The following is a 27,500-nucleotide window of genomic DNA, read 5'->3' on the forward strand; positions in this document are numbered from 1 at the left end:
TACCGAAAGAGGTTCTTATCGCTCGATTTACATAAACTATCCCGTATTTCCATTGTAACTTGAGATTTTAAAGGCACTGATGATCAATTGAGTGATCCAAAACCGAAGAAATTGCGAAAATACTCTTTAGCGCTATCGGAAGTTTATCATAACAAATTACATTGTCATTGAAAGGCGAGAAGAAAAACATGCTATGAAGAATGCAGTTAAAAAACATTAATCCCTTACATACCTTTTTCAGAAGCAATATTTCCTGACTTAGATTCTTCCACTGGGTATGGCAATGGACTATCTTCTGTACATTTCACTGGAGGCTTTTGTGATGACCTGTGATGGATGTCATCTGTTTCATTGCCGATGTCTTCCTCTGGTGTTGTGGTCTCAACCAGATCCAGGTCTTTCTCTGGTGTGGTGTTCTCAATCAGATCCTTGTCTTCCTCTGGGGGCGTGTTCCGAATCAGATCTCCCTGGTTCTTTCTTCTGCTTTGTTTCAGGCAACGAACAAGGATTACGATCGCTACTACTGCGACGAGAAAAGCACTGACACAACCGCCTATAATCCATTTTTCCCTTGAGTCTTTTTTCCGATCACTTTCCACTCCTTCCGTTTCCAACTGAGTTTGCTCATCTTGGACGTCACCTTGGCCTGTTCCTTCTGCCGTTTTCTTCCCGCTCGGGGGATGCGAGACTGATGATGATCTAGTTGGAGATTTTGGCGCTTTAGCCAACGTTGTGGTCGGTGTTGTTATATTACTGCTACATTTTTCCGATCGAGCAAAAGTGCACCGCTTATTTTCAGGGACCCCAAGAACTTGACAACCTGGAATAATGACGTCATCTTTGTCGTTGCAACAATGGGAGCAAGGGACGCAGATTCCCAACAATCCCTCGGGATACGCTCCAGTCACACACTTTCCGCATACAGCCTTTGAGGTCAGAGTGCAAGCTTTCTTGGTCTCTCGATACTTGCCGCAGTTCATACAATCTCTACAAGATCCTGGCTCGTTTGCATCAGAATAAGTTTCCCCGAGTACACATGACTCGCACGATATCGGGGTTTGTGGAGTAATCACGTCTCCACATTTTACTGTCAGGCCCTGTCCGGGAGGACATGAAAACAACGAACAGTCCATACAGGTTCGATTTCCAGACACTTCATCTTCAATAGTTATCATGTCACCTGGACAATGAGTAATTTGTGCGCTGATACCTAAAAAAAGAAAAAATGAACGGAATCCTGGCGTTTAGTTTGGCATCTCTTGCAATGCGATTAGTTACCACTGATTAAGGGGTGGCTTTCAAATCACGTGATTGATTTGATTTAATAATAATAATAATAATAATAATAATAATAATAATAATAATAATAATAATAATAATAATAATAATAATAATAATAATAACCAAAATATTTACCCGGGAAGCTCCACTCACGCGACAGTGGTTTTCAGGGAGGTCGTGCATCCGATCGAATTGGAATTTAGAAATGAGGAGATGGGTAAACCGAAGAACCCGGAGAAAAACCTCTCGGAACAGAGTAAAGAACCGACAACGAACTCAACCCAATCAGAGACAAATTAGCAAAGCAAAAACAGTTATCGCTTGGTCATGTGATGGGCTTATTTATCAAGCTTAACGCTTCATCGTCGTACCAAAAAAACAAACCGAATGTCTACTTTTCATACCCGATTATAAAGATCTATAAACCATATCAATATATCGAAAGTGGGCCAGTGCAATACAAATACTTTCTGGCAATTACGCAACAAATGAGCGACACAAAGTGAGGGAACGACACTCGCGAGCATGTCACAAGTGACGTCTTTATGCCACGCAATCGCCCGTCACCTACCAATAATAAATTGCCTATAAAGTGAAAAAATATCTTTCGTTCATTTTAAACACCTTTAAAAATGACGAAGAATGGTGTTTTCTACTTTTTGGAATACGTTCTCTCGTTCCAGAGATATTCAAGTTCTAGTCAAAAAACTGACGTCGCCATAAAACTACAAATGACTGTCATAAACCCCAAAATATAGAAAATTGGAGTAATGATGTTGAAACTTGGTACCAGTAATGTACATCAGATAAGGCACAAAATTACTCATTAAATCGCTTAACTCCCTGAAGAAGTCAGGCCGTGCCTGATGAAATATTGGTCGAACAAAAAAATATATATCCTCACAGCCGTACAACCAGCCTTACAAAATTATTTTGTTTTTAGTCTAAATATTATTTGCTGGTTAGATCTCCCAATATCCAGCAATTTTACATTGTTCAGCTGGCCCTTGCCTATCTACAAGTGCTCATGAACATGTTGCTATGGCAACGCTCTCGTTTCCAGACCCTCCCGTTAAAGGAGCTAGGTCACGCAATTTTAGGCAATTTCAGCACTGATCGAATGGTCATAGAATTAACTGAAATATCAAATTAGCTGTTCAAAACTATAGAAGAACTCTAACAAAACACAGGGAAGCCAAGAAGGGACATGGATGGACAAACCTGGAGAGGATTGAAATGGATTGAATTTGGGTAAATTTGAAAAACGTCGGCCCACCTTTTTTGAAATTTAAATCAGTCTATATCAAAATTTCATTTACAAAGCTGGAAAAGCATTCTCAGTTGTTATGTGGCCGTGATTTTGCAAATGAAAGATTCTTGCTCTGCCAATTTGACGTTTAGAGTTCATAATTAACAAAATTAAACAAAATTACCTAAAATAGCGTAACCTAGCCCCTTTAATGAACCAAATATCTCGGATTTTGTACCAAAACCGCCCGCGGTATTTGCGACTCCACAGCTTCAGCCATTGATAGTTCGTAGGCGTTCGTTTCAAAAAATTTTAGAGCAAAAAAGAGACTGGTCGCAGTCTAGATAAGTACAGGCAGATGGTCAAAACTTAAAATGCATGTGCTACCCATAATGCTTTACATCTCAATATAAGCTTACCGAGAGTGAATATGTCATATTAATCACAATATACGATATAATCAATCCTGCGTTAAATAGGCCCAGCAGAAAATATGGTTGCCATGGCAACAACATAGAGGGTATCATTTTGTGCCTTACTTATCGTAGATTACCGCTGCCAAGTTTGAACAACACATCCAATCTTTTCGGAGATATTCTCAATTATGCGATTTATTACAGTCAATTGTACAGTTTGTGACGTCATCAATTTTTGAACAAAAATTGTACTTGAATATCTCTGGAAGGAAAGAAGGTATGAAAAAATGAAAAACAACATTCTTCATCATTTTGAAAGGTCTTGAAAATAGGCAAAAGATATTTTTTACTTCATAGGCACTTGAATCCATATGCTTAGAGAGATAATTTACGTACAACTCTATAAACTAGTTACATAAGTTTCTGAGTATAAGTCTACTTTTGTGATATTTCTTATTAGAAACAGAACCAGTTTTACCTCTTATTAGCTTAGGATTTTGAGCGAGTAACGTACAATGCAAGCTCAGGCTCTTTATTATCATGATTAACGGATGTAGTTTCCTTACCTAAAAACCTGCTGGAAAATATAGTCGCTGCCAACATCAGCCCGTGAAATATTCCAGTGGTGATCATCTGTTTATAAAAAAAACAAAACAAAAAACAATCAAATATGGCGCATCATCTAAGGGGCTGTTTACATAACGCTATTCATTAGGAAACGAGTTTCGCTCCAGAATGAAGTCACATGACATTTGGGCCGCTAATTTTTACCGCTCTCCTCTTAGAAACTCTCCAGAACTGTGGGTGGCCGGATCAGCAAACGCACGTTAAATTTACAACAAGAGATAGCTTCTAATTTTAGCCATGGGCGACTCTTCGATGAATTTCGAAATCGGTTCAGTAAAATCCTATATTTGCTTGAAAGTCGATGCCGTTTCAATTCGTTCGGCCAGGTCATTGGAATGTCAAAAAATACGACTGAATCATCACATTCCACTGTGACCACTTCAAGTGAGCCTTATTAAGGCAAAGAATTTATTGTCATTTTCTTTTTCCATTCCTGATAAATACGGTCCAAAATGCAGCTTGAACATTAATCGCCCAAGGTTTGAAAAAACAAATCGATGAAAACCCAATATAAACCCTGTACCACTATGTCACACTGGGTGGCCGGCGCGACTAAAAATTAAAGTTACAGAATCTGATCTCACATTAACTGTCTGGTAAGCTGAGATTCGACGTAATCGGCAGAAATTTATCATCGAAAGCAGAGTTGATGTTTCCTAAAATGTTTATACTCGCCTTGTTAATGCTGTGACGCCGACGCTGAACGCAAGTGCCACCAGTTCGTCCTGTAATATTGCCTTGTAGAGCCTGCACTGAATGAAATAAGGTATAGAAACGGTCACTTGACTGGTTTAAACCTGTATGACTGCCACGAGGGCACGTTACAAAGTCGCAAGCGTGAATTGCCTTTAACATTGAGCCGGATGAAAAAGATCTTAGAATCTTAAAATCATGATAATTATGAATCTTAAAATCATGATAAATTGTGTATAAACAGCTCAGACCATCCGAAACACAGCAGCATAGTTTAATTAAAAGTGATTTTACATAATAGTAAAGAGAGCAAGTGCTAGAAACAGCAAAAGGCTTGATATGGAGAATTTTGTGACTGCCGACATGAATGAATGACAGCTATAAGTGTATTTATTATTATTGGCTATCAATAAGTCGTGCAGCTGAAGGAATAAAATGAGAACTTCAGGATCATATAAGGTCAACGGTTCTGTTAACGGCGTTTTGAAAGCCGATTTAAATGGATCAGAAAAACTCTTGGCAAAAAAAAAATTGAGCAAATACCTTCAAGAGCAACATATACAATGAAAATGGCCTTGTGCGCCTAGTACTGCCCAGAGCGAGGAGAAAAGATGAGCCCACCCAGTGCAGTATTCATTTAGTACAGTAAAATGAGAGGTTGTGCATGCATCGTCGCATTGCTTTTGCTTACGAAGGTGGCAGGGTATTTACCAATTACTCCTAACTAGTACATTGCGGGCGGCCCTCAAACAAAGCGCACGGATGTCGCTGGCAGAGCCTCTAACGAGCTAAATAATTACACAAACAAAATTCTTGTGCAACGAAATCTCTGTTTAAATCGTTTCCTGTATTACGAAATTTGTCTGAAAGAATTTCCGATTGCTAAAACAAGAAGGAATATCTTGACAAAAGGCCGAAAGTGAAAATAGATAGAGGGTGTTCCTTTGAAACCAATTCACCATATGAATAACAAATTCGCCAAAATGATTGTCCAATAATAAAATTTTAAACCCAACATGTCCCCTCAGGAGCCGTTGTAATGATCAGTCCATTCGTCGGCTCCGTCTCATCAATTTAAGGAGAAACGTGAGGCATTAAGTTTGTAAAATCGAAAGCCTCATTTGGCAATACCGAACAAACGATATGTACAAGAAAAAAATTAAGCAACTAGTAAGTACTACTTATATTCACACATATTTAAAAATGAATCGAATCGACACATTCCACACAACGCCCAACGGCCACACGTGGGGCTACAGGAATTTCCTGTCAGCTGTACGACAAAGTGAAAATACTTGTCAGGAGTGATTGAGAACAGACGGGAGTGATTCGATTTAAAATCGTGAAAGAGTATTCTTTTTGTACCATTGATCAATAATAACACAAAGTGTTTTTTTGAAAGGAGACAGTGCTAAAGCGCAATCACGTGATTGATAATCATAGATTGATAATCCATTGATAATCACGTGATTGATAATCATTCATAATCATGGATAATCAGGAAAGAGGTCTCTTGTCTGTTACAGGTCACTGAGACAGAAATTTATTGTTGTTATAATCACGTTCGGCATTGATTTTGTTCTAAGGAAAGGCCCAGTAGACAAAAGCAACAATGCACCAAACTGAACAAGCAATAAGTATTTAACAACTAATTTTTTGAACGATTTAATTATGTATATAGTTTGTATAGTGTTCATTTTTTTTTTTAATTTGCACGGCCCCTCAAGTTGCAAAGCTTTGATTTTTATCGTGCTCAAATAACATTCATTCGTAAAATAATCAGCTCTGTCAAACGATTAATATAACGCGTGCTTCCTATCCAAAAATTATATCGCCCACTCATGGGGCTAAAAAACGAACTAGAACTAAATAAAATTAACAATAAAAATTTGCGCCAAATTTCAGTTAGTTTAATACTCACGGTCTAAAAAAAGCAAACGTTTGAAGAAAATGACGCCAAAGAGCAGGTGGAGAAAAAATATGAATTTCACACCATGATACCGACACTGTCATACGCAGTTAGTTTAATTTGTAGAAGCTTCTGTTACAATGAATTTTAAAGAAAAAAAACCCCTTGAACACGCAAGGACATGTATCAATATTACGTTGACGGCGATTTGTAGAACACAGCTACAATGCGGTCAGCGAGCGGTTGGGATCAGAATACAAGCAAACTTATATCATTTATCTAATACCAACAAACTTATGAATCTAAGATAAGGGGTTTCATTACCTGGAAAAAAAACAGACTTGTTTTCTAAGAAAGAGTTTTTACCCACCTGGTTGGTGACTGAATTCGCGTGAAGATCGGTTCTTAAGAAGTCGATTTAGGAAATGAAGGTTCCTGCACTGCGGCGGCTGTGTTTTACACCATCACATGATGGTTGTTTAACCTGCATGACCCGGGGGAGGGGGGTGGGTACTTGTGTCAATTTACGCTCATATGTGCCGCCGGCCTCTCAGAACCCTTACCCCTCATGGTCTATTTTATGGCCAATTATAGACCCAATTTTAGTCACTTTTGGGTAAGTGTAATTTTAGCGACCCCAGCTTAGTCACTTCTCTCTATCATAAACCCTACATAAAGCCTTTTAAATGTAATTTACAAACGGAATGTAATATGTATGACTAGTAAATATTTGATCAACAGCGCTACAGTTCTTTCTGTAACAACTTTTCTTACCTCGAATCTTTCCATTTTTAAATCCCACTGGGCAGGATTTTCTTATCCCCAAAATCCCGACAATTTGCGTCCCCCTCCCCACCGAAAATCTGTTGAAAATGCAACCCCCTCAATCCAATCCTGTCCTAAACATGGGACCCCATCCAGCGGTACATCCATAGGAAGTACCCCCTACCCCCCGCGCTCACAGGCTACAATAGTTTCCTCCCTTCCAATTGTACGCCAATGAATTGCAGTTCAAGGTCGTTTTCACAAACATGCCGGTGCACTTTATGAATAACAGGTGAGATGAAAGACAGAAGTGGCACTGTTTAAACGGGAAGAGAAATTTCTGATTCTGTCTTTGAAATAATTGGAGGGGGGAATAGTCATCGGTTGAGAGATTTACTTAAATGACGTAAACACAGATATTTTGGTGGGGAGGGGAGGGGAGGGGGGAAGGGAGGATTATGACGATGAATTTTTTAATATTCAATCAAATTTGACATTGATTTGATTTGACCAAGTCTTAACTTTCTCTGGACTAATCTTATGGAAAATTTGTCGAAATAAAATCTTTTTACGCCTTTGTTTGCTTCAGATCATTTTCTTCCCATGCAGTGGAGAGGAGAAGGGGCTCTTGTCATCTGGGCGTTGAAGGAATATTTCCGTTCTTCGATACAGAACATCGTTACAGAACAACCTGTAGGCGCCATTAATAACTGCATTTTATTCGCTTGTAGTTCTGATGTTGTCTTGTTTTTCATTTCATTTTCATTTCTTTATTGATCCTTCCTAATACATGTAAACCAGTCTTGTCTAATGGTGTGATTTACATTATAGCCGACAGCAAATAGAAGCACGAGATATTTAAAAGCCATACGAACGATACACTTTCAAAAACATTCGGTCCATATTATGTATTAACTACAGTTTTTCTGAAGTAAGTTTGGAGGAGTCTCAGCAGTCTGTCATTCTCGATTTCCGCTATTTGTGACCGGAAGAGCAGATTTTCTTTGATGTTTAATTTACTCATTTCCTTGCATTGTTTGCATTTGGTGGGTTTCGGTTCAAGTCAACAGCCCGCGAAACACGCAAGGACGTCGTGAGCATTTCTTTCCTTACCTTTATAAGCAAACAAATCGGGTTTTTTTTCTTAGTGTAACTGATCACAGGATTGAAGGAAAGTAGGCAAATGGCGGCAAATGGTTACAGTGATATGGGTTCCCAGTCCCTTCCCAGCTCCTGAAACGAGAACGTGCAACGAGACACGAGGACTTGCCATGTGAGCTAAGGGAGACTTTGGACCGAACTTGATGAAAAAGAGACTGTTTCCGTCACGTGACTGAACGAAATTAAATTCCGGGTAAAGGATCGAATGGCACGATTTTGTGGGCACGATGCTAGCAAAATTATCGACTTTTTACGTGCCCAAGGCTGGGAGGCGAGCGACCTTTGGAAGTTGGAGAAATTCGGCTAAATTCTGGAGGCACTCGGTCGTGATCGGTCTTAGAAGCTGCACGCCTTGTCTATTTATATTGTATGCGACGACGCGTCGGATCTGAAGGGGAAATCGAAGCGTCCCAAAAACCCATCAAATCACTCAGGATAACGCAGAAAATAGCGGGTGAGTGAACTTTATTCATCTGGCTGTCCGTAAAACGAATTTCCGAAAAGAAACATCGCGATTTGAAGTTTTTATGGAACATTTTCCTCGATCAGTTAAATCGGCCGTTACAACTGTCTCAAAATAACGTGACGTCACACGCTCTCGCATCCCGTAGGGTTGTGTGCCTGTGTCAGGGGTGACGATTTGTCAGACATGAAATCAGACTGAACAAGGGCGACAGACTCTCATTTTCAAACAATCCGTTCGATCATTTTTACAAAAGTTATTTACAGATAATAATAATTTATGGTGTTTTACCGTGCAAAGAACCACATGAGTACAAAAGATGACGACGAAATGTTGCCTTCTAGTCATTGAAGGCTTAACTGCAGAATACCCCGCCACTGGAACTATATTCCACGTAGCCGGCTACGCGGTAAGCGGTACCCAGAAATAGTAATGCACAATACTGTAGAATACCCCGCCGCTTGGACTAAATTCCAAATGAACTAAATTTCAAAATGGCGTAGCGATGTTATATGTGCTGGCTACGCGGTACGCGGTACGCCGTGACATTCCTCGTTCTCAAAGCGCCAAAGCCTAAGTAATTCCACAGGCAAGAGACTGTGGAACTGTGGACTCGGAAGAGCGCGCGTCACCAGTATTAACAACGTGAAAACCTGACAACAGAGATCTTGTGCTGAATATAGCACTCGTTCACTGATTAAGCCTAAGCACTCGTTTAAGATTTTAGCTTTCATTTTACGGTTCGGTTAGGGTTAGGGTTAGGGTACACTAGAATTTAAATTTTCCGCGTACCGCGTACCGCGTAGCCAGCTACTTAAAATACTTCGCCATCTTGACTTTAATTCTTTCCGCGTACCGCGTACCGCGTAGCCAGCTTGTAAAGACACTTCGCCATCTTGACTTTAATTCTTTCCGCGTACCGCGTAGCCAGCTTGTTAAGATACTTCGCCATCTTGACTTTAATTCTTTCCGCGTACCGCGTAGCCAGCTTGTATAGATACTTCGCCATCTTGACTTTAATTATTTCCACGTACCGCGTACCGCGTAGCCAGCTTGTAAAGATACTTCGCCATCTTGACTTTAATTTTTTCCGCGTACCGCGTACCGCGTAGCCAGCTTGTTAAGATACTCGACGTGGCGGGGTATTCTGCAGTTATTGAATGTTCCTGTTCCTGTTTTACTATCATATTTTCAAGGCATTTTCCAAAAATGTGTAAATTGCTTTTCAATTGATAGCGTATCAAGTAAACGTTGATGGAAATTAAAAATAAATGCCCATCCTTTCCTTGCATCTTTCACTTTCATTTACCTAGCTAATTACATGAAAATAATGTAAAGACATCACAATGGGCAGCACATATCAATTGGAAAACACCTCAACTGCCATCCATATTATCTTAGTCGGGGGCAGATTGAGTGAAAACTATTACTAGTTTTACCCACCTTGGTTGGTTTAAGTGTGAAATCCGTGTGAAGATCGTTTCTCAAGGTTAATAGCACAAGTGACGGGAAGGCGAAAGGCTGTGATTAACACCATCACATGATGGTTATTTAACCTGCAGGACTTGTTCGGCCAGTTTATTTCCTATCGTTTCCTGTATTGTGAAGTTCAAAGAAGTAATCTCATGACAAAGGCCGGAAGTGAAAAAAAAATTGTCAGTTTTCGATTCGACCTAAAATCACCATTAAAAGAGTGTACTTTTGAAACCAAATTCATCACATGAATAACAAATTCCACAGAATGATTGTCCGTTATTTTAATAACATTTTAAACCCAATAAAACCCCTCAAGAGTCGTTAGCCTGAGACAGAGATTTGCGAGTGCAAAGATATGTCGGAAATACGTCCAAGCTTTCTTTGTTGTTGACCTGTTGAAGAGACTCGTTATTAAAATTTGACAAACAAGAAACATAAAGAACCTTTCGCATGTACAAAAATCCTTAGAGTTCGGCAAACATCTGGTTCTTAGAATAATTAAACAAAGTAACGAAAAACAAACAAACCTTTGACCTGTCATCTCTATACAAGTAGTCAACAGTACACGCAGGACGATTTGGTGCAAAGGAGTCTTGCTGTTTTTCATCTAATCAAGGATTTTTTTATGACTTTTCCAGAATTTGCTCAGCAAAAGCAAAGATCCAGGGGCACCCAAAGTCAATTTTCGGCAATATCTGTTCGGAAGACGATTTGAGATCTGGAATTTTCGGAACATTTGTCGTAAAATTCCTTGGCCTGCCTGTCCTAGGATTTTCGAACATCTAAAACATGGCATAATTGCCCATTTTTAACGGATTTTTACTCTAAAAAGGTGAAAGAAAAAAATCAAGCAACTGCCGCCTAGGATACATTAGCCTGCGAACGCAGACGTATTTCCGTTGGTCGCCGGAAATACGTCTGCGTTCTAAGCCTAACGATACATAAGTACCATTTATTCACACATATTTCATAACAATTATGTTGAATCGGCACATTCCACACATCGCTCAATGCCCACCCATGGGGCTACAGCCATTTCTGTTCTTTCCTGTATCAAGCAAACCTGTCTGAGTTTTTATTTCCGACTTACGACAAGGTGGAAATTCTTGTCAGGAGTGATTGATAACAGGTGGAAATGATTCGATTAAAGATCCTGAAGGAGTGTTTTGTTCTTGTACAATTTTCCATTTCCACAAAGTGGTTTTTCAAAGAAGACAGTGCTAAAGCACAATCACGTGATTGGTAATGACTACATGAAGAGACAGGAAGAGGTCTCTCGTCTGTTACAAGGTCGCGGAGACAGAAATTGAATGTTGTAATAATCACGTTGGAATTCGCTTGAAAAGGAAGTTAATTTATTAATCGGCGCGCATTGATTTTGTTCATAGGAAAGGCCCAGAAGACGCAACAATGCACCCGAACAAGCAACAAGTATTAAACAACTAACTTTTGATGAAAGATTTAAGGGTTTGTTTATCCAGTAGCTATAGCACGTTACGTTAATTATCATTAGAAATCTTCTTCAATTACAATGTACTTCATAACACGTGTATATGTATTCTGTAAATTTGTTAGATCTCCAAATAAACTTGATGAAAGCTGGTATTGGGCAGCCGAATATCGTTAAAAAAATTCATTTTCGCGTTGTTTTATCAGTCGTGCAGTAGTCTACTTGACTTTCATAAATATGATTAATTATGTATATAGGTTGTATAGTGCTCGACGCCACAAGCTGCAGAGCTTTAATTTTTATCGCGCTGAAATAAAGGCTGTCTGTTTGTCTCTAAAGTGTTTGATTTCGCGTACAAAGCATTCAATCTTAAAACAATCAGCTCTGTCAAACGACTAACGCTTGATTCCTACCCAACAATTATATCGCCCACTCATGGAGCTAAAAAAACGAACTAGAACTAAAAAAAATTAAAAATGAACAATTGCGCCAAGTTTCAGTTCGTTTAATACGCACGGTCTAAAAAAGAAAGCGTTTCAAGAAAATGACGCCAAAGAGGAGGTAGAGAAAAAAAATTCACACCATGGTATTATACGAGTGGTTAGTTTAATTTGTGGCTGTAGAATCATCGTCCAAAAGAAAACCTTCACGGCTACTGTTACAGTGAATTTAAAGGAAAAAAAGGGTCTTGAACACACAAGGACATGTATCAACACCGTGACATTATGTAGACGGCGATTTGTAGAACACATGCACAGCTACAATGCGGCTAAGAGCAAACTTACATGATTTATGTAATACCGACAAACTTTAATATGCATCTAAGATAAAGGGCTTCATTACCTGGAAGAAATCAGTCATGTTGTCTTAAAAAGAGTCTTACCCACCTGGCTAGTTTTGTGTGACTGAATCCGTGTGAAGATCGATTCGTAAGGAACTCGCTTTAGCACAAGTGACGGGAAGTTGAAAGGCTGTTTTATTTTAACACCATCACATGATGGTTGTTTCACACTCTACGACCCGCTCGACGTATTTCCTCCTAGCCTGAGAGCCTGTTCTCACAAGCCCCCGGGGGGCCCCACCCCTTTATGGTTCATTTCATGGTCAATATTACAGACCCCATCACAGTCACGTTTGTGTAAATGTAATTTTAGCGACCCCAACTTTCTGTTTATGCATAAACCTTACATAAATTCTTTTAATTGTAATTTTAAAACGGAATGTATAAGCGACGAGTAAATATTAAATTAATAGCGCTACAGTCGTTTCTTTAACAACTTTTAAATTTTTACCGCGAACCTTTCCTAATGATTTTTAAAAATTTTCTTACCCTCCGAAATTCCCGACAATTTGCGACCCCCCGGGAACTCTGTTGAAAATTAAATGCGACCCCATTCAGCGGCACATCCCCGTTTGCGCATTAATAGGAAGTTTCCCCCCCCCCCCCTCCTTGGGCTTATTGGCTACAATAGCAATAGTTTCCTCCCTTCCAATGGAGTGTTTTTGCCTGACATGTCGGTATACAGAACAATAGCGAAAAAGTCTTTTGCAAAACTTGTTCGATATTTTGCTACTGTTTTGTATACCAACATGGCCGTCTCATCACGTGAGTGAATACACTCTATTGTACGCCAATGAATTACACTTTAAAGGTCGTTTGCATAAACAGTGCACTTTATGACTGAATAACGGGTGAGATGAAAGACAGAAGTGGCATCGCTTAAATGGTAAAAAAAGACCTGTTACTGTGGACTATAAAATAATTGGAAGGAGGGGATAGTCATTGGGTGAGAGATTTCCTTAAATAACGTAAACACAGATATTTTGGTGGAGAGGGCAGGGGTGGGAAGGATTCTGTCGCTGATTCAGTTTACAATAGCCAAGCAAATTTGGCATTGATTTGACTTGAGCAGGTTTTACTTTCTCCAGTGTAACCTTACGGAAAATTTGTCGAAATAAAAGCTTTTAACGCCCTCGTTTGCTTCAGATATTCTTTCCATGAGGTGAAGAGGGGAAGGGGTTCTTGTCACATGTGCGTTGAAGGAATATTTCCGTTCGTCGTTACAGAACAACCTGTAAGCGCCATTGATAATTGCATTTTATTCGCTTGCACTTCCGATATTGTCTTGATTTTCATTTCTTTATTGATTCTCACTATCTTAATGGACCTAATACATGTAAAGGAGTCTCTAATCGTGTGATTTACATTATAACTGAGAGCAAATAGAAGCGCGAGATATTAAGCCATACAAACGCTAAATTTTCAAAAACATTCGGTCCATATGATCAACTACAGTCTTCTGAAGTAAGCTTGGAGGATTGCATCCGAGATCTAGAAGTCTCAGAATTCTGTCATTTTCCGCTTTACATCAGCCAGAATTTATGTGACAGGAAGAGCGGATTTTCTTTGATGTTTAATCTACGACCCATTTCTTGCATTTTTTAAATGACTCATTTCCTTGTCTGCATTTCGTGGGTTCCGGTTCAGTCAATCCCAGCACGCGGCCCAGCACGCGGAACTTTAGGACGTCGTGTGCATTTCTTTCCGTACCCTTAGAAGCAAACGAATCGTTTTTTTTTTTTTTAGTGTAACAGATTACGGGAAAGAAGGAAAATAGGCAGTGGTTACAGTGATGTGGGTTCCTAGGTCCTGAAACGAGAACGTGCAACGTGACACGAGAACTTGCCATGTGAGCTAAGGGAGACTTTGGACAGAACTTGATGAAGAATCGTTTCCGTCACGTGACTGTACGAAATTCCGGGTAAAGAATCGAATAAAAAGAAATTTTCCGGTGTGAAATTCCGTAATTTTAGATAGAACTCACGATGATAAATAAACGTTCCGAAATATCTACAAAACCGTAAAATTCCAGAACTGCTCTATTTATACTTGAGCTCGGAGCTCCCGCTCGAGTACAGTTTCTAATCTGCTTACTTATTTTTAAATTATCTCTGATTTAATTGGTCTGGACTGGCAAAATGGCCGTTTTCATGCTAGAGACATTAAGCAGACCTTTAACATCTCTGATTACGCCAAAGATGTTCCATTTGCCACTTGAAATATTATATAGGACTAGTGTCATGCTAACAAACTTCATGACAGCCACTGTGTAAAAGGAGAGGGTCCCTATTCCTCTTTGTAAAACTCAGTCACGTAAAAATACTTGGCCTTTTCACGCGTCACGAATGATATCCAAAATGCTTTCACGTTCACGCGAAATTCGAGACCATCACGTTTCACATAAAAATAAAATTTGCGATTCAATATTTTCATTTCTTCTAACCTTTTTATAAAGTTGTCCTCCGAGTTTGGCTCTTCGATCGAGTGGTCATCTAAATTGCAAACATCTCTATCAGACCTGTCCTCATCTTGCAAAGCTTAAGACATTGACAGTTGTCTTAATTCCACACAGCTTTCAGTTCCGATTTTAACCTTTAGTCGTCTGTCTTTTGATGGTTGTAACTTCAGGGACCGCGCAGGGGGTGGGACTGGGGGGCTTTAGCCCCCCAACTCTTTTGGCTGATTAAATCACTATTTAAAAAATTAACTTCACTTTTGGCAGTTTTAGATCTATTTCAGAAGACTTCAATTTCAAATTTTCCCGGGGGAACATGCCCCCGGACCCCCCTAGTTGGCTCACGCTAACGCGTTCGCATTAGGCTCCCCCCACTTGAAAATCCGCTCCGCGGGCCCTGAGCTTACGCGACCCTTTTAAAGACTTGCGTCTTTACGCGCCTCGGTTCGCCTTCGTTCACTGTGAATGGCTGTTCATAACTGAAAATTCGATTGTTACTCTCCTGAGGTTTCCTGAATTAGAATGGCCTGTCGCCGTAGCGGAAAATAAATAAATTAATAATACATGTAAGTGGCTTTTATACTCTTCACACAAAAAGGAATCTCTTTGTAAATGTGTTCAATTGGGTTGTCATGTCTGTCGGCATGCGCGAAAATATATGACGTACATTAATGTCTTATCTTATTTGTTCAAAAACCATTAGTGGTCTATTTTATGACTTTTACCGATCCATATGAAGCCCACATCATATCAAAACCTAACACAGCCATTAGAAAAGAATACGTACATTTTCAAAACAATAAAATGGCCGGAAATTCATCACGCGAAACAAAATGGTTCACGAATCACATTTAATTCAAATCTTTATTCACCGGTCACGTTTAATAAAAAAAATTGGTTCACGTGGATATGAAAAGGTCTTACCAATGATCTTTAATCATGAATCACAAATAAACAAAAATTTAAATCACCATTCACGAGAAAATAAATCGCCCCATCACGCTTCACGTAAAAAGTATTCTAAATGTCATAGTTTCCTTTACCAAGAACCATATTGGTACACTCAAAGCATCTTTTATCGTGTATAACTAAGAAAGAAAATGGTGGAAATGGATTAAAACTTGAAAAAGAGGCCAATTTTTTAAGCTTTGACCCATCCTTAAATTAAGAAAAGTCGCCAAAAAAATTGAATATATAGTCAGAAGTTATGAACCTCTGATATAGTAAGATTATCCTGTAGAAATTCGGCCTTTAACCAGGGATCCCCAAATTTTAGGCTCTGGTTGATATGATCATAAAAATTTTAAAAGAGAAAACATACTCCAATTTGTTTTTATAAAAGACATCTTTGATACAGTATTAATTTGCGAAAAATTTCGGTTTGACAATTTTACACTTGAAAGACGAAAGCAACAGATCATTTATAACTGATTTGTGCGATATAACCTGGCAAATGAAATGTGCAACTTTTCTTTTTTGACATGTGAAAACAAGAATATATTTGCGTCCTGACCATATCTACACCACTGTGGAGCCTGCGGGTACTAAAGTGGGTTCCAGTTCTTTTGCAGCATCTGCTCGACCGATGTCTTTCAGAGTCTGGTACAACTTAACCACAGTTGCATCTTCTCTTGTGGACCAGTCCCCTAGTAACATCTGAGTGCTTTGCATGGGATACAACTTGTAATTCATGGCTTGCTTATAAGTATAATCTAGCTTTCCTGCAAGATAAATCCAGTTCTTGGACAAAGAAGGGTTTAACAGGAAGCCCAGTCTTTCAAATATGTCTGCGCTTACTTCCCTTAGCATGACTTCATGGCCTGAAAAATTAAACCAGTTAACGTTAGAAGCAAATTCAGTGGGTGAAGCGTCAATCAAAATTCTCTGAGCACGCTCGAATAACTGAGAAACAAGCTTGTATTTCTATTTTCGTAAACTAAATTGCACTGGCGTTGTTTAAAAGAAAATTATCTTTACGCACATCGACTAGTTCGATGCAGTTAAGACGTCAAAAAAAAGTAGAGTTGTGATCGGCTCTGCCTCGAGTACTGTATTAAAAGGCACCTCCGAATCATAGCTCCTACGTGCACAACAATCGGTCACTATTACGCAATAACCCTATCAAAATACGTTTGTAACACCACAACTCACGAGTAACAAGAAAATCAACAGAGCGTTACGCATAAGTACTAAATTTCTAGAGAAACTAAATCCATGCAAAAAACCCTCACCTGGATTCACATAATCATTGTTTTGGCTCGACACACTAGAGGCATGGCCGCCGTAAGTCGTATAAACATTATTGTCTTCCTTATTTACAGATCGATATCTGGGAGATCCAGCATTCCTTGTACTTCCATCACGTTGAATTCGCTCATTTTCACCCAGCTGCTTATTATCGAAGTCCTCCAGTTTCTTTAGAAGATCTCGTCGCTGTATCGTTACAAAAATATCCTTGAGAAGCCCGCAATTCTCGCTTCCTAATTCACCTCTTTGTTCAAGAAAAACAAATAAGTCTGAAGGGCGGCTGACCCCTTCAATTTCTCTTGTTGTAAGCAAGTCTCGGAGCAGGTACTTCATAGAATCCAAATCCTCAGCTGATAACTCTTGACACAATGAAAAGATTAGTTGTCTAAAGGGTGAAATGCTCATTTCTTTAACAAAGTCCCTGAACTGTTTTTCTACTGTTTAGCATTTTGGCGGCTTCTCGACTTCGATGCTCATGTTGAAGGGGCTTCTCCCTATCCCGCCATGCTTAGTGCGACTATAGATTTGCCACAAGTCCAGACGAGAGGCCCAGGAGAAAATGGGTGCTTACCAATAATCCGGATGGAAAGATCGTTTGGTAAGCGATTTTCTGAATTTAATGACCAACCGGATGAGAATGGCGCTTACCATTTTCTACACAGCATTCCATCCCGCATATTTTACTCGATCTTGTCAGAAAGGGCCTGGAAACGGAAGGATTCCAGTAAATGGTAAGACCATTTCGCGAATTCCGTTCCGAACGGAAAAAGAGGGGTGCTTCCCATTATGCCGGACCAGCAGGTCTGAGACCAGTGGAACTAACCAAGGAAAAATGGAACGACATTTTTCATCAAAAGTCAATTTCCAACCGGACCGAAGCGTTCCATTTACGTTTCGACCGAAATTTCGGTTACATCACAGTGAAATGGGACTGGAGACGAAAATTTTTGTAAATGGAACGGCACGTTTCGGTCGGACTGAACTGAAACGGACCTTTCCATTTGGCAGGACAATTGATCCCAACGGTCTTAATATTCGCGAAGAAACGTATCAGATTTCAATTTATTATTTTGAGTGATTTCCGTTATTTTTCCGTGACTCTTAATATTTGAGTTCAAAATCTTTGTAGCTACCATGTTTTATCATATTTTTTCCAGTTTTACGTCAACATCCATTTACTATATATATATATATATATATATAGAGAGAGAGAGAGAGAGAGAGAGAGAGAGAGAGAGAGAGAGAGAGAGAGAGAGAGAGAGAGAGAGAGAGAGAGAGAGAGAGAGAGAGAGAGAGAGAGAGAGAGAGAGAGAGAGAGAAAGTGTAGGAGAGAAACCCTGACAATGCACACCCCAAATAATCATATTTTTAACTGAATAAATGTTTGAAAGAAAATTTGCCCTGAGCGGGATATATATATATATATATATATATATGTACATAGAAGCAATTCAATGTAAACTCTCATTGTACCTGAAGAAGGCTGGTTTGGCCAGCCGAAATATAGTACATCACTAAAATCAAATCTACGTTGTATCGGCTCTTGCTTAAAATATTTAGTTTCCATTTGACTTCAGCGCGCAATTTCCGGAAATTTTGTCTTAATGGAAAGCACCCCTCGGGACTACCTCTGGAGGTTGTCCACAGTTTCCGAAAAGATTTTCCGGGAAATTGCCTTTCCATTTGACCTCAACCCAAAATTTCCGGATTTTTTCGCTAAATGGTAAGCACCCAATGTTTTGGCGAGCAAAGGGCGATTTTTCGGACGCGAAGCGGATGAGCAAGCGACGAAGTCGCGAGAGGCGCCATCTACATGAGACAAATGACTTTTCGAAAATCTGAGTGAGATTATTACAAATTAACCTGCTGGCGTCGCCAATCAGAATAAAGTTAAAGTATTCAAATTGAGTAAATTGATGTAAATGTGGGTCTCCTGCTGCAGGTTTAGCTCTAAAAATAGAACGTTGACTCAGGGATTTTGTGCATGGAGAGGCTCATACTCTTGGGCTCAAGGTCGCGAGGAAATCAACGGTTACTTCTGAAAAAATATGTGGAAACGTACTAAACGTAATGTGTTTAAAAGAAAAGCATTGTTTTAAATGTTTTATAATCACAGTGCGCGTTTTTATTTGACGGTCTAGACCCGAGTTACAATAAAATGTATGGAAGAGAACCTTCATGCAAAAATATCCGATACAATGAACTAATTTCTCCGCAATTAACAGCACTTCGTTGAATTGAATTTTTGTTTATTGTCTCAGCTTTGTATTTTCCCGTGTTGTGATATTTAAGGTCAACACCCACTGTTTTTTTATTGTTTCATTAAAATGAGCCTCAAGGTGTTTTGATAACGCACTTTTGAGACAACCAACATTCTTTTACCACCTGCGCGCATTTCACTTTTTGTTAGCCGCATTCCCTTCTCTTCTGCCATCCCTGTAGCGCTTTCTCTGTGCATCACGTAACAAGATATTCCAAACCTGTCTTCAACCCGTAGAAAAATGTAAAATGTAACTTGAAGCGCTACTTGTGATCAGCATTCGAAGGAAGCTGAAGCAGTTCTCGATCGATTTGTAAAGGTTTGGGAAATACTCGACCCTCAGAACCTCGCGCTTCTCGACCAATATCTTTACAGTCTGTGGACATTGTGGATCTGTCAGCAAGGTAGGATTATTGCGAAGTAATTACGATGTTTGCATCTGTGGAGTAGAACATGATTATACAGCCCCAAGAAACTGATGAGCTCCCCGCAGGATTCAGCGAGGAACAAAGATTCTTTGTAATTGTATAACGTACAAGATGGCCGCAATATTTGCAGCGAGCAATCTAGAATAGCGGCATCACAGGGCAGCACCGCACATCATTTATTTGTCGTATGACTGGAAGACCTTCGACTTCTTCCACCATGCAATCACAATTTCTATTCATCGCTACACAATTCATTTAAATGGGCAAGCCTTTAATTAAAATTAAAGAGAGTGTTTTAAATGTTTTAGCATTAGTAGCAAAATCGAAAAGGCTATATTGTTTCCGCGAGGAAACATAAACAACATCATTTAATTGTGATGTCAAGTGTCTAATATTGTCCTCCATTTTGAACTTTGGATAAAAGAAACAAATGATGAACAACGCCCCCGAAAGCTTTTTAATTCCAGAGAAAGAAGAAAGGGAATTTCTTAGTCTTAGACGTCGACGAATCGGTAATTCCAGAACCTACCTTGACTGAAGCAAAACTGCCCCGTCTTATGTTTCAGGGCACATTCGCCGATAAGTCTATATTTCATACAAAGATTGCTTCAGCGGCTGTGCTTCGTAATAAGCGAGTTTCAAAGGTAAGTTACGACGAAAATTTGTCAGGTGCACGAGTGTGTGCTCGCTTGTATGCAACAAGAAGCAGAATTTGTTCTCGCTAAATATATTCCCGGGATATAATCTGGTGCGGATCATCTGCGCTTTTCTTAGTATTCTCGTTTTGCTTCACTGGGTGCGAGATATTTTTTGTTGTTTTCCATTCTGACCAATATGTTTCTCTTTTTCCCTTTTTCTTCTGCTGTAATTTTGCAAATTCATTTTCTTTCCGACGGAGATCCAAATTCCTATCAATCTGAAAATGCACTCCATTTCCTTGTTTTTGAGAGAGAGCGCAGATAGATATTTCGTGAACCTCGTAGATGTCAGATCTGACGAATGCAAAGCACTGATAAATTTATCTTATCACCGCATCAGGTCCTCATAAATATTTGTTGAGGGATGCTTTTCTCTTTTGTCTTTTATATGTCTGAGTACCTTTATCCCCGGCAGAAGCGACCCTCATTGACAATTAAAATCGTCTGGCGTTGGACAAAAGGTTAAATAAAGTATACACATAGAAGGAAAGCTACAAGGATAAGAAAAGGCAAAACATGATATTTCAGACCATTTCATAACGTTCACCATGGACCTTATTTATGTTTTTCTTGAACAGCATGAGTTCAAACGAATTACAAACTTCCTTGGAATCACAGTCCACTAAGTCAAAAAAGAAAGACAAGAGCAAGAAAGGTAAGAATTCATCATTGTCTAGTTTTTTTTTGCCGGCCTGATTGTCTTTTTTCGAAGCGAGTAAACAGAGCCGAATTAAGGTCTGCTCGTTAATATGTGAATGACATGGTCAAACAGGCTCTTTGTCTTTTTTTCTGCCATCTCGATGGAATTGGTAACTAGCGTTGAAGTGAAGCTACAATCTCGGTCACAAGTGTTGTAACATAGACGGCAATTTGCCCCCTCTCCCCATTCAATGTTGATGTTTATGGGTTGGAGTGCAAAAACCAACCGGTAAATGCAACATTGATCGGAGGGAGTAGCAGAGGAACGTTATTAACAGCTTTGATGCGCTTCACTTGCTGTTCAAGCGACGTGTTACAACTATTTATAACCCGAGATTGTAGCAACCGTGGACAATTTCCTGTCGGTGTACGTTGGATCAGTGGCTTGATCTCATCGGCGTAATTACAAGTTAAGAAGCTACTTATTTTGAGCAAGAGCCGATACAACGTATATTTGATTTTAGTGGTGTACTATATTTCGGCTGGCCAAACCAGCCTTCTTCAGGTACAATGAGAGTTTACATTGGAATGCTTCTATGTACATATATATGTAGTGTACATTTATATATAATAATAATAATAATAATAATAATAATAATAATAATAATAATAATAATAACAATAATAATAATACTTTATATATATAGCGCTGATTGCATTACAATGTCCAAGAGCGCTTTACAAGTTCCAAAAATAATAATAGTAATAATAATTTCCAATTTATACTAACATACAAATAAAAGAATAAGATAATACAAAACATAAAATAATAAAATAATAAAAATCAATAATTAGCAATATTTAAATACGTACTCATAGCTAACAAAAATATGAGCTCTTAAAAAGATGTGTCTTAAGTTTCTTCTTAAAAGTGTCAATAGAGTCACACCTCCTAATTTCTAAAGGAAGACCATTCCATAATCGAGGTGCACAAACAGAGAAGGCACGTGAGCCATACGTCTTGAGATTAAATTTGGGCTCATGCAGGAGCAATTGCGTAGACGATCATAACATACGCCTTGGAATATAGGCTTCTAATAATTCACTTAAATAACTAAGTGCTAAACCATTAACTACTTTAAACATAAATACTGATAAAATCTTAAATATTATCCTCTGCTCTACTGGTAACCAATGTAATTCTATCAGTAACGGTGTGATATGATCAAATTTCCGAGAACGAGCTATAACTCGAGCAGCAGAGTTTAAAACATATTGCAAACGCTGAATAAGAAAGTTAGGCAAACCAAACAAAAGTGCATTTACATGAATCAATCCGAGAAGTAACAAATGCATGCACTAAAGTTTTAGCAGATCGTAACTCAAAAATTTTCTAATCTTAGCAATGTTCCTAATATGATAAAAAGCTACTCTACAGATGTTCTTAATATGTTCACCAAAGTTCATGTGATTGTCAAATGTGACGCCAATGTTCATGTAAGATTTAAACGACGAGATAACAAGATCGCCTATATTCATGGAATCGAGAGGAGGGGCAGACCTATGCTTAGCGTGAAGAATCAGTAGTTCAGTCTTGTCACTGTTGAGTTTAAGGTTATTATGAAGCAGACATCGTTCAATGGCACATACACGACTCCAGAATAGAACGGGAGCGTTCAATATCACTAGTAATAGATGACTTAAATGACATGTACAACTGGGTGTCATCAGCGTACATGTGAAAACGTACACCATACTCTCGTTGTATATCGCCAAGTGGAGAAGTGTACAATAGGTACAGAAACGGTCCAAGAGTGAAACCTTGAGGGACTCCAAACATCACGTCACGACAGGAAGATCTTGAGTTGTTAATGCATACAAACTGCGTACGCCCCTGAAGATAAGACTCAAACCATGACAAAGCAGTTCCTTCAATTCCAAAACGATCTGATAATCTTGACAATAAATCTCGATGGTTCACCGTATCAAACGCTGCAGAAAGATCTAAGAAAAGCAGCATAACACAATTATCATTGTCAATTTCAGTGAGAATATCGTTGTGTACCCTGATTAGGGCGGATTCAGTACTATGGCGCGGTTTATAGGCTGACTGAAAGACTTAATGAAGACGGTTGTCATGTAGATGTTGATTTAACTCAAGAGCAACAACTTTTTCGCAGCACTTTGATATAAATATACATAATATACATATATGTACATATATACATGTACATATATGTATATGTAGGTTGTATCGGGTCTTGCTCATAATATTTAGCTTCTCAGCTTGTTACCAAGCCCCTCCTTTTTGACCGTGTGCCATTCGCGAAAGATGGTAGGAAAAACGTAAGAAGAGCCTGTTTCCCGCCGGGCTAGATTCTCCCTGAATCCAGTTTTTTTGAAGTTTGATGGCGTCATCCAGTGGATTGCTCAAAATATTTATCCTGTGCACATAGCCGTCCTCCTCTTGAACAACGAGAATAAGCTCTTGCAGATTTGCTGCTCATTATTAATTTTACAATTCGCAGTCATGTGTAATCCTTGGACGACATTTTGGTGGGGACTAGACCCAAAAATATGTCCCATGTATGTAGGGCATCATCCTGAAGTCTCACAGTTAGAAACAACTTTCTTGGACACAACAGTCTATAAGGGAGAGAGATTCGAGAAAGAATCGATTCTCGACGTGCGCACACATTACAAACCTATTGAAACACTTCAGTACACAAACTACAACAGTTGCCACCCAGCAGGCGTTAAAAAAGGCTTCGTTAAAGAAGAAGCTCTTAGGCTCCTGAGGACAAACTCTTCTAAAGTAATGTTTGAGGAGAACATTAAAACTTTAGAACACGCCTGACATAGAGAGGTGATCCCAATAACCCGGTGGAAAAAATCCTCTCCGAAGTTAAATTCGCATAAAGAAAGAACGCTCTTACACAAAAAGCAGAGAGCGCACAAGAAAATTCTACCCTTTGTGACACAATTTCATCCATCACTGCCATGTTTGAAAAATATTCTAACGGAAAAATGGCATTTAATACAAAACCAGCCGCTACTAAGAGAGATATACAAGGAACCTCCCTTGATCTCTTATAGAAAAGAGAAATCGCTTAAAGACATGCTTGTTTTAAGCAAAACTATTAAGGCTTTTATCAACACAATGGGCACACAGCTTTAGTCGTGCAGGTCTGTCAACCCCAATTTAAACATGCTATTGTAGTGTGAATTAATTTATGTCACCTTTAATTTGTCATTTCATTCAGTGTGAGGAAAACACCTCAGTACACTAGATGTCTTTATTTATGTATAATAATATAGCAGGGCCTGGGGTAAGGCCCCAAGAATATTTTGAATAAGAATTATTTTTAATAGACACTGGCAAATATCATATAATTATTAAATAAAAGTCACAATTTTTGGGTTTCACTCACATGATCAACAGCCATGTTTCTCAACGAAAACAAAAGAAGACGTTAGCATAATAATAGCTTTCAATTTCCGGAGGATTGGATCGGGACACCAACATGGCCGCCATTTCATTGTTTGGGGACACCAACATGGCGGCCGTGACGTCATGTGAAATCCAAGAATTGGACCTTCCTTCTGCATGAATTTTTTTTTCTTTACCTTCTTCTTTGCGCGAATTTTTTTTCTTGGCATTTTCCCTTGCATGAATTTTTTTTGGGTTTTTTCCCCACCCCCCCCCCCCCCCATCACTTTTCTAATGGTCCGTCCCTAATCTCTGAGCAATGATGTAAAAAGACAATTCGAAAAATTTTACAAAGAATGCCGGGACCATTAGCACTTTTGCCAACCAAGAATTTATTAGTTTTTGATGGCTAATAACTGGCTCGTTGTAAAAGCTACAACACGTTTTTTCACCTTCTGAAGTCAATTGTTATTTGTAATACCGTAGTTCATGTCTGCCTCCTCTTCAAAGTGAGTCTAAGTGCGAAATTTTTGTGATGGTAAATAGTTTTACTTTACATATGAATGACAACTAATTTTCATAAGAGAACTTCGCACTTAGACTCGCTTTGAGGAGGAGGCAGATACCGTCAGCAAAAATTTCCTTTCAGCCGGTTCATGGTGTCCGTAGGAGGAAGGGGGAAAGGGGGGGGGGGGGGATGGGGGGCGATCAGGACTCCATGAAAGGGCTTCTCTTTCTTCGTTGTCCCGCGGAACATCTTTGGGTCCATAGCAGTATTGGAACACGTCCCACGTCCCACGTCCTAAACTAATGTGTTTCAAGAAGTTGAAAATGCCAGCACTTGACGAAACCTTTTCACTCAATCGTCCATGCTACAGCGGCCGAAAACGCCTATGAAATTACCCGAGACTTTCGAAAGAGGTGCCATCCAGCTACATGCCTTTGGTTCGAGAACATGTTCTCAATTGTAGATCAATCCAGGATCGCATGCTGAAACGCATGCGCAATTTCAGGCCCCAGTCTTTGTGACAGCAGAAAAAGATCGATCGGTTATGGACAGGTAGAAAGGGAGTGTAAACACTCCTGCCGATGAAAATATTTTGCGTTGTCTTAAATGGCCTTTTAACCTCTCTAGCGCATTTTGAAACGTCTCAACCGGACAATTAATAATATTCATTTGAGTGTTCTGTTTTCCAGAGAGTAAGAAAGACAAGAAGGAAAAAAAGAAAAAGAGAGATTCTAAAGATTTGGACGGCGACACTGTGAATAATGTTGGCGAGGACGAAAAGCTGACTGAAGACCATGATGACGAGACTTCTCCAAAATCCAAAAAAAAGTTTGGTTTGTTTCGACTTAGCGGAAGAAAGTCTAAAAGCTCAAAGGATGGCTCAAGGGACAGTTTGAAAAGTCGAAGCAGGGACTCAGTTGATTTTGAAGGAACTGGAAATGAACTTTCGCCTACGGGCAGTGGATCCAAGGAGCCCTCAAAGCCTATACATGTTTCAGTAGACGTCAACAGAAACAGCGAGAAGACCAGCTTCGTAAGTGATTCCGTAAGTAGTAACGAAGCAGAGGCAGAAAGCACAGCTCTGAAGACAAGTCTGAGCGAAGAAGAATTTGGTAGTGTCGTGCAATCAGAAATGACTGACGAGGGGTCGTTAGCTGTTTCAAAATTCAGATCGAACGTGATTCCTGAAGACACTCCTTCTATTACAGCAGCGGATGGTGAGAAGGGAAATAAAAAAGTGACAACTGGAGAAAATACCTCATCCCCAGTGGCTGTACCATCAGCGTACGAGATAGTTTTGGAGAAAGATATCAAAACAGTGACAACAGCCAACCAGGTAGAAGGAAAGAGCGTAAGTAATACCGTCGGACGCATAAAAAGTTCCAAGACTGGAGATGTTGACAAGGCCGCACTCCACGAAAGTGATATTGAAGGATTAATTATCTCCTCGCACAAAGAGAAAAGAGCTCCAGAGGAGAGTGATCGTCGAGATGAAGAAGAGGAGAATCGGATTGATGAAGAAGGACTCGTAATCGTTTATCCGGTCAAGCAGCAAATCCAAGATGAAAAGAAGCAAAAAGATGAAGCTCAAGAAGTGAATCTGATGGCACTATCGAAGGATGACGAGACGGCTAAACTAATCCAAGTCCAGGTTGACGAGCTTCACAAAATGAATATTAACAGCGCAGAGGAAAATTGGAAGCAACTTCAAGATCGTGAAGGGAAAGTATATGGGGAAGAAAGAGATGAGGAGCGCTTTGATGACAAGGAAAAGAGGAAAAAATCTTATGAAAGACGAGTCTTTGTAGACCAATCTACGCCCAGATCATCTTCGTTCGGCGTCAAGAAAACTGGCTTCAGTTCCAGCACACAAATGCGTAATATCAACAGCACCAGAAATATGTTCAAACCTGATTTGGGACATAGATTTGGGGGCCGATATACTAATGACCCAACAGTAAAAGAGAGCCCAATGACAGAGATCGAGATGAAAGTTCGTGTCGTCGATGGTATTAAAGAAGTAAAGAAATTTTCCCCTATGTTGCTGGTACGGTTGAAAAAGATAAACAAGAAGCTGGTAGAATTAAGAAGCCAGCTTCTCAAATTGAAGGGCAGTGGAAAGGATAAAGCAACGAAAGTTGAAAATGAAGAGATGCTAGACTTATCCGAAGTCCCACAGGACGAGAAATAGCGATGACCCTAAGTAGATATGTTCCGGAGTTGGGACGTATACCACACGTGGGACATAGTCTTCTCGTATATCGTAGCAGTGATATGACCCGAATCATGATTTTTACATTATTTTGCTCGGTTAATTACTTATGCCATCGTCAGATGAATGGAGTAGTATAATTGATAGATATTAATTAGCAGATATTACAGGTTATTATAGACATTACAGCTACTTACATTTAGTTTCAGTTAATGATAAAATTGTTATTGAAGCGTACCGCAGCTATTATTGGACCCACAATGTGTCGCCGGTTTGTTATTCATGATACACG

The 27,500-nt window shown here is 39.4% G+C and overlaps 3 protein-coding genes and 3 long non-coding RNA genes across 6 annotated transcripts in view; 2 read left to right on the plus strand and 4 right to left on the minus strand.

The window, feature by feature from the left end:
* The window catches only part of LOC138016082 (uncharacterized), a 6,730-nt gene extending 3,150 nt beyond the window's left edge, over positions 1–3,580 (minus strand). Inside the window, exons 1-2 of the mRNA XM_068863254.1 lie at positions 3,513–3,580; positions 233–1,210 (exon numbers count right to left, since the gene is read on the minus strand). Coding sequence (XP_068719355.1) covers positions 233–1,210; positions 3,513–3,579 — 1,045 coding nt within the window. The 5' untranslated portion in view covers position 3,580. The remainder of the gene's footprint in view (positions 1–232; positions 1,211–3,512) is intronic.
* A 668-nt stretch (positions 3,581–4,248) lies between these two features.
* On the minus strand, positions 4,249–12,505 carry LOC138015524 (uncharacterized). Its single transcript, XR_011125576.1, has 3 exons — positions 12,378–12,505; positions 10,008–10,159; positions 4,249–4,325 (listed from the first exon to the last, which is right to left on the minus strand). It is a non-coding gene; the product is annotated as an uncharacterized lncRNA (long non-coding RNA).
* LOC138015523 (uncharacterized) lies at positions 7,166–12,419 on the plus strand. Its single transcript, XR_011125575.1, has 3 exons — positions 7,166–7,232; positions 7,530–8,555; positions 11,429–12,419. It is a non-coding gene; the product is annotated as an uncharacterized lncRNA (long non-coding RNA).
* Positions 12,506–13,616: 1,111 nt separating the features above from the next.
* LOC138016401 (uncharacterized) lies at positions 13,617–14,935 on the minus strand. The gene is made up of 2 exons (XR_011125788.1): positions 14,775–14,935; positions 13,617–14,042 (listed from the first exon to the last, which is right to left on the minus strand). It is a non-coding gene; the product is annotated as an uncharacterized lncRNA (long non-coding RNA).
* Positions 14,936–15,620: 685 nt separating this feature from the next.
* LOC138015990 (uncharacterized) lies at positions 15,621–17,541 on the minus strand. The gene is made up of 2 exons (XM_068863147.1): positions 17,018–17,541; positions 15,621–16,606 (listed from the first exon to the last, which is right to left on the minus strand). The coding sequence occupies exons 1-2, from the start codon at positions 17,436–17,438 to the stop codon at positions 16,305–16,307; spliced, it is 723 nt and encodes a 240-aa protein (XP_068719248.1). The 5' UTR covers positions 17,439–17,541; the 3' UTR covers positions 15,621–16,304.
* Positions 17,542–19,387: 1,846 nt separating this feature from the next.
* Positions 19,388–27,500, plus strand: part of LOC138015463 (micronuclear linker histone polyprotein-like) — an 8,538-nt gene continuing 425 nt past the window's right edge. The window contains exons 1-4 of the mRNA XM_068862530.1: positions 19,388–19,697; positions 20,288–20,365; positions 20,998–21,074; positions 25,686–27,500. The exon at positions 25,686–27,500 is cut by the window's right edge and continues 425 nt beyond it. Coding sequence (XP_068718631.1) covers positions 20,999–21,074; positions 25,686–27,187 — 1,578 coding nt within the window. The 5' untranslated portion in view covers positions 19,388–19,697; positions 20,288–20,365; position 20,998 and the 3' untranslated portion in view covers positions 27,188–27,500. The remainder of the gene's footprint in view (positions 19,698–20,287; positions 20,366–20,997; positions 21,075–25,685) is intronic.

The sequence above is a fragment of the Montipora capricornis genome, chromosome 9 (genome assembly GCF_036669925.1).
Source record: "Montipora capricornis isolate CH-2021 chromosome 9, ASM3666992v2, whole genome shotgun sequence".
In the NCBI taxonomy this organism is placed as follows: Eukaryota; Metazoa; Cnidaria; class Anthozoa; order Scleractinia; family Acroporidae; genus Montipora; species Montipora capricornis.